This window comes from Harpia harpyja, chromosome 7, assembly GCF_026419915.1.
Source record: "Harpia harpyja isolate bHarHar1 chromosome 7, bHarHar1 primary haplotype, whole genome shotgun sequence".
NCBI classification, from domain to species: Eukaryota; Metazoa; Chordata; class Aves; order Accipitriformes; family Accipitridae; genus Harpia; species Harpia harpyja.
In genome coordinates, this window is record NC_068946.1 from 46,153,424 (window position 1) to 46,160,356 (window position 6,933).

General features: G+C 46.1%; 1 protein-coding gene across 7 annotated transcripts in view; it reads left to right on the plus strand.

The window, feature by feature from the left end:
* The window catches only part of KALRN (kalirin RhoGEF kinase), a 534,490-nt gene extending 528,156 nt beyond the window's left edge, over positions 1–6,334 (plus strand). For all 7 annotated transcript variants that reach the window (XM_052792834.1, XM_052792839.1, XM_052792829.1 and 4 more), the window contains one exon: positions 519–6,334. In XM_052792834.1, the coding sequence (XP_052648794.1) occupies positions 519–1,064 (546 nt within the window). In that variant the 3' untranslated portion in view covers positions 1,065–6,334. The remainder of the gene's footprint in view (positions 1–518) is intronic.
* The last annotated feature ends 599 nt before the right edge of the window (positions 6,335–6,933 follow it).

Sequence of the window (6,933 nt, forward strand, 5' to 3'; positions counted from 1 at the left end):
TCCATCCATGTCAACTGACAGCAACAGTAATGGCACGCACCAGAGTCCTCCCAGGATACGTGGTAGCGTGGGCAAAGTTGAGCATTTACTTCATGAAGAACATTTCTGCTACAAGTTATGCACATTTATGTAGCCAGTTGTCATGTAAACAAATGGAATCTAAATAAACTGATCAGAGATACACAAGTCTTATGAAAATTTAAAAATCTGTCAGTGCTCTTAATCTGTAGAGATTAGTTTGGGAAAATAAACTATGAGTATTTGGGACAAAGTGCAAAATCCCAGTGTGTTGCCCTAGTGCAAAAGAGGATGTTGTCATTGCAACTTCAGCGTTGATCTGAATTTACAGCAGTGTAAACAGCAGCTGAGCTGGTTCCTTGTCATTCACTCTCCTGATCTGTACCCCACACATGTGATTAAATGCGAGTTTTGATTGGCTATTAAACCTAAATGAAATCTACACATTTTATTTGCAAAAATATAATATAATTAAGTTTTTGTTATTATCTTTTTAACAGCCAGAAAATCTGCTCATTGATTTAAGAATCCCAGTACCTCGTGTCAAGATCATTGATTTGGAAGATGCAGTTCAGATCACAGGTCATTACCACATCCACCACCTCCTCGGAAACCCAGAGTTCGCTGCTCCTGAAGTTATCCAAGGCCTTCCTGTCTCCCTGAGCACGGATATCTGGAGCATTGGGGTCCTCACCTACGTCATGTTAAGTGGCGTCTCTCCGTTCCTGGATGAAAGCAAAGAGGAGACTTGTATCAATGTGTGCAGAGTAGATTTCAGCTTCCCGCCTGAGTACTTCTCCGACGTGAGTCACGCCGCCAGGGATTTCATCAACGTTATTCTCCAGGAAGAGTTCAGGAGAAGGCCAACAGCAGCCACTTGTTTACAGCATCCATGGCTGCAACCACACAATGGCAGCTATTCCAAGATCCCACTGGATACCTCCCGCTTGGCTTCCTTCATCGAGCGCCGCAGGCACCAGTACGATGTGCACCCGGTCCCCAGCGTCAAGAGTTTCCTGATGAGCAGGCTAAACCCAGGCACGTAATGCCTCCATCCCTGGGGTCCTACACTGCTGGTCCTGAGGCGAGGTGCAGGGAGCGAGCAGGCGCAAAGCAGATCTGTCTGTACATAGTCCCGTATTCGGCGTTTGCATTTCACGTGGCTTCCCTAACTGCAGGGTATAAATCATTGCGGAGGTGGCAGTACCTGCCCAGTTCCTCGGGACCAAAGCAAAGTGGGGAACGGTGGCGGGTACCCGCTCCCTCCCCTTGGGACCCACAGGCACCTCTTGGGACACGTGGTATTGTTGCATCCACCGCCAAAAAAGGACTGTGGGAAGCAAACACCAACTGGAAACAAGAGCCAAAATTGCAGTTGCCTTAATCTTTGTGAGGCAGCCTTATAAGAAATCCTCTTGATCTTGCTGAACTGATTTCAAAATGTATGAGAGATTAGGAGTAGGATTGTGGTGGGGAGTGAGACTAGGCTGACCTTAGCATGTACTGCAGAACTGAACTGAAGTCAGGTTTTGCTGAAATCATTGCAAGCCTGCTCCAGGTTAACAGACAGATTTTGTACACCCCGTATGTCCAGGTCTGCCATGATTTCAGTGGGGACTTTACCTGCATAGGACATGCAAGATCAGGCCATAGTCACTGCTGGATCAGCTTCTGGGGTGGCGTGGCTTAGATACACTCTTGTTGCATGGTAGTGCTCAGACCAAAATCCCCCATTAATCCTTGGGCTTTCGGCTGTGTCAAGTCAACATGCAGTACCTTTTGGAGCTACGATTAAGGCAGTGAATTCATTGGAGCATACAGCTGGTTTTGACTAAGCACAATGGGACTATGATGGGTTTTTTAAAAACATTTTATACACACTGTACAGAAATCTTTTGCAAAACCTGTGCATTGAGAAAAGGCTGTGTCCAATTTTTGCAGTATCTGTAAACTAGATGATGATGATGAAGACAATTTTTTCTATCACAGGTTTTCAGAATACATATATTGTATCATATATATAAATATATATATATATATAAAGGATCCTGTTCCATTTCTAGCTTCAGAATTGCTTGGCCCAAAGTCCATCTAAGCCTTTCAGAGTGCAGTAGGAGTGGTGAGTTCATCCTTGTGCTTACAGCTTGAAAATCGTTTTCAGTGTTTAAAGTATGTCATTTGTTTCATTTCCAAACTTGTAAATATCTCTCAGTCGCTGTTAGCACCTCATCACCAAAGCATTCATGAGGATATTTTTATGTCCAAAGCCTAATTTGTAATAAAATAAAAAATATTCACAATTAAAACATTTCTCTCTTGCAAGCCAAGTTGCAACATCATCTTATTGATGTTACAGTGATGGAGCCAGCCTTAAGTATAACCAACACAGGGAGTCTGCAGGGACAAATCAGCAGTTCGTAGGCTGGCCAAATCTTCCTCTCTAGCAGTGGGACTAGGAGGGGAAACACCTCCCCAGCTGGGACTTCCCCATCCTGCTGCTGCACCATAAAACTCTACAGCCTTGTAGGGTGATGATCAAAGAGATTTTTTTTTCCCCTGGTATGCGAGAACTTTGTCTCGGTGCTGAGTGCCATTGCCGTGCCTGTAATGGGAAACGTCAGTTGTTACCAAAGGTTTTCCTAAGGAAAAGGGCTTGATCTGACCACGTGTGCTCAGTATAGACTCTCTTGTAAGGGCAAGAGCCAAATTTAATTTACCATCCAAGTAACTGCACTGTGAGCCTGCGACATATCTGCAGGAGTAAAAGCTGTCTTTGCCAGCAGGTGGTGGAGATACTCTGCAAGTACTGTTAAATTCTCAGGGCTCTGCTAGCCCCTTTTTTTGATCCACCTCCAAGCTCAGTTTCATGGCAGGTAGAGACCTGGCCCTTCTCTTTGTGCTTGCTCTATCAGTATGCTGGAGTGGTCAGTATTTTCCTAGTGGAGAAGAAAGGAGGCACAGCAAAAAACCCCCAACATCCAGCACCGCGTGCATGCAATACAAGGACAGACCTTGAGGTTGGGGACCCACAGTCAGAAGGGTGAGCCTGGGTGCCTGAGCAGAGTCAGAAGCAGTGTATGAGGCTGTGTGGCTGGTGGAGAGAGATCTAATACAGGGGGAAGTTGTGGAAAGGCTTGAAAGAGACAGTGTTCACAGAAGGCTAAACCTTCTGGATCAGCTAGAACGTATCTCAGTTCCCCTCTGGAGTGCAGCAGCTAATTTTCTAAGCAATCCAGCAGCACCTCTTAGACAAAGACCAGACACTGGTCCTAAGCAAGAGTGCAAAGTATGTGATTTCTTAGGAACTGAAACTTCTTCAGACAGCAGTCATCAAGGGGTGTCTTTAATTAGCACCAGCCTCAGGTACTTTCTCGCTACAGGAGACTCTTTGTACTTCCTCCTATTTGTCAAAACTGGCTCTTTGTGCTGTGATTGTGCTGCCCTTAAAAAAATGTTTATGGAGGTGTGGCTTATAAAACCCACAGCTTTTATTAGGCCTGTGGGTACAGTTTAAGCCACAGGCTTTCTGCTTGGCATTAATACAAACAAATTCTCATGTATCACATGAAATCTGGAGTTATTTAGCATTTTATTTTCCTACCTCCTGCATTTGCATCTCAAACTGCAACAGCAGACACTTTGGATGCGCAGGGGGAAAAAGCTGGGTTGTTTAAGGGAATATTTAAGCCTCTCATTGCTATCAAATAACAGAGAAAAAAACCCCAAAAGGCCAAAAGAGGATACATGTTAAAGTATTGGTGCTTAGATTCAAAAAAGAGATTCCTTGTCAAGGGAGAGCTGGAGGTGCTGAACTCTGAATATTTTGAATGTTATGGGGTTGCTTTCTTTTATGGTTCTGCTTTTTCCATATTCATGTTAGAGAACTCCTCTTCCTGGGCACTGCTCTTCTTACAGTGCATTCAGGAAAATTTGACCCTGCTAGTGCTGCCAGATACGTTTGTGATTATCAGCATTCTTGCATTTTATCTCAAAGATTTCTTTTGCCTGAATAATATCAAGTTGACATGAAATGCTGCCGTATGATAAATACAGAGGAAGTTTTTGGACCTTGCTCTCTCAAGGTCTTTTTCAGCCAACCTGTGGCCTCTCTGCAGATCCACCAGGTCCTGTAACTCTGTTGTAAACTGTAACTCTGTTGTAAAGAGATTACAGAACCTCAGTAAGTAGGCCTGGAGTGAGCCCACTCGGTGAGAAGCACCACAGCCAACCCCCTTTGCAGCATTCTCCACTACCGGATTTTTTTGTGCATGAAATATTGCCTGTAACAAACATGGGGAACTCACCGTTTCTCATAAAGCTCCGTTAGGCCTTTACAAGCTCCCCAGAGAGCAGGGAAGATTTCCACCTGCAGCTTTACCACTCAGGGTATTCCCAAGACGGCCAAGTGAAGGCATGATGGTAGCTGCACCCTCTAGCTTCGGCGGCAGCTTCAGACCAGCTAGAATGACCAACAGTAAGACTAGCAACAGAGCACCACAAGCTCGGTGCAGACTGGCACTATGCAGACAGCCACCGCCTCCAGATGCCCTCACGGTGCTCTTACCGTGCACTGACATCAAAGTAGACTTGCTCACAGTGTTCCCCGGCGCTGGGCTGGGTGACAGGCCTGCAGGAAGACAGCAGCAAGGGCCCCAGTGAAACAGAGCCCATGGGGCACAGTGACATATGGTACTCATTATTTAAGATAGCTACATTTAATGAACGCACGTGGCAACAAGAAACTAACTTGCCTCTCTCTCTCCACTCTGCTTGGAGCAGCCAGGCTGGGCCGTTTCACTCTTAGCCATCGAATGGGAAATCTGATTGCCCATGTAACAGCGTCAGCTCCCATCAGCCATCTGAAGCACTTACTGCCCCGTGGGTGATCCCCACATCTCCACCAAGCTGCCAAACCCACTACGCGCATTACTACAGGGATGACACACATCCAGTCCAGGGTTTTAGACTTTAATATTTTAAAACAATCCAGGCTTTAAAATTTATAAAATTTCTCTCTTCCTACTTCTACCAACAAGCCTTGTTTAGCCTTATTGCCTTTTTATTTTAAATTATTTTTTTCAGTGAAATTTATCTTTAAAAGCTTTTTACTTTTAAACTAAGTTAATGCTGAGACAAAGTCTGTGCCCTCAACTGACTTGTACAAGTCTGTGGCTTCAGTGGAGTTCATTAGCATTTCTGACAATGCTATTAGGCCTTTGTTACGAATACCGTGAATAAAGGCTAAATGCAGAACTGCACATTATGAGCTGACTATATATAACCATACTTTAATACCCTTGCTATGAGGGGACTGCATCAAGTGACCCGGGATAACATAAACTTCAGAGACAGATGCAAAGGCTAGTCTGTATATACAAAGGTCTAACGGATAATTAAAGCGCGCAGGGGCTAACCGCCTGGTTTTGTTTCTGTTCCTTTCACTGCTGAGGTAGATTCACCTGTAACACAGGGCTTGGATTTATTTTCCAGTTCATTCTTTCATGTCCCATCACAAAATGGTGCTTTCCCAAGGAAAGAAAATAAAATCCCATTCTACTAGGCTGGCTGCACACTGCCATCAAGTGATGAATTCTCGTTCTGGGATCTGTATAGTGGTGAGTGTTAGCATAGCGTCAGGATGCTGAATATTCGCTGTAACTGTAGTCTTTATTATGAAGCTAGTGAAAAACCAACATCTTCTCTACTCAAGCCATATATCACCTTCATGTCCAACTTCTGATGCTGGTGCTTTTACTTCTCTTTCTACCAAACTGTTCGGCGTTGCTCTGCCACTGAGGTCAATTTGCTGATAACTTTTGGAAGGCAAATGCAATAGAAAGTGCAAAAACCCTTAAATCTCAGACTTATTTACTGAGATAAGAGCAAACAGTTGGAATATATTGATGCTTTTCAATCTTTGCAACAATCAACTGAAGGAGGAAAAAAGAAACAGTATTGCTAACAGCTCAGCATTTTCAAGGTGCAAAGTAATTCCACAGCCTTAATTATTTCAGTGTATTGCTGGTCTGCCTTAAATGTACCTTCAGTTTTATTGCGAATTTCATTTTGTATGCACACAATGTTGTTTTGTAAAGGTAAGTTTGTAAATATTTCCTTTGTAAGTCTAATCACTCATGTGTACTGTTGTGAGGTGATTACTTGCTGTCCCATGTTGTTATTACTATACTGCAGTATATATGATCATCTACAGATGTAGCTTCAAACTGTGCATCTTCTGTCCTTGCATTCCTATAAATAGAGTATACTAATGATTCGGTTTCTGGGCTTTTTTGATTAAATACGATTGTTCAGAGAAGACCGGGTCAGTCTTATTTCACACGTACGGCAATCTTCCTGAGGCCCTGAAGACTCAAGAGCTTGCTGATCGCTTTATTCAGCTCCTCTTTTTCAGAGGGATGTTCACCGGGAACCAGAGCAAGGGACGATCGCTCCAGCCAACCCTTAGCCTTGCATACACCAGCCCGCAAACCAAGCGGCCTTTCGGGAGTCACCCCGAGGGCCGAAGCAGAAAGCCTCGGGTCACATCACACCCTCCCCGCACCACCGGCTTCTGCTTCCCTGCGGGAAGCGCGGCCGCTGCCCGGGGGGACGGGCAGACCCTGAACGCACCTCCCGCCCAGGCCTCCACGCCCGTGTGGGGCCGGGATCGTGAGGGGCCGGGCCCCGGGGAACCGAGCGCGGGATGGGCCTCCTGCCGTGCGGGGCTGGGCCCCGCAGCGCGGGAAGGAAGGGGGGGGACCGGGATCGGGACCGGGACCGGGATCGGGACCGGGACCGGGACCGGGACCGGGACGGCGGAGGGCGGGCGAGGGGCCGGTCCCTCACACCGCGCTCTGCTGAGGCGGCTGCGCCCCGCCCCGCGCTCCGCCCGCGCATGCGCAGAGCGCGAACTGC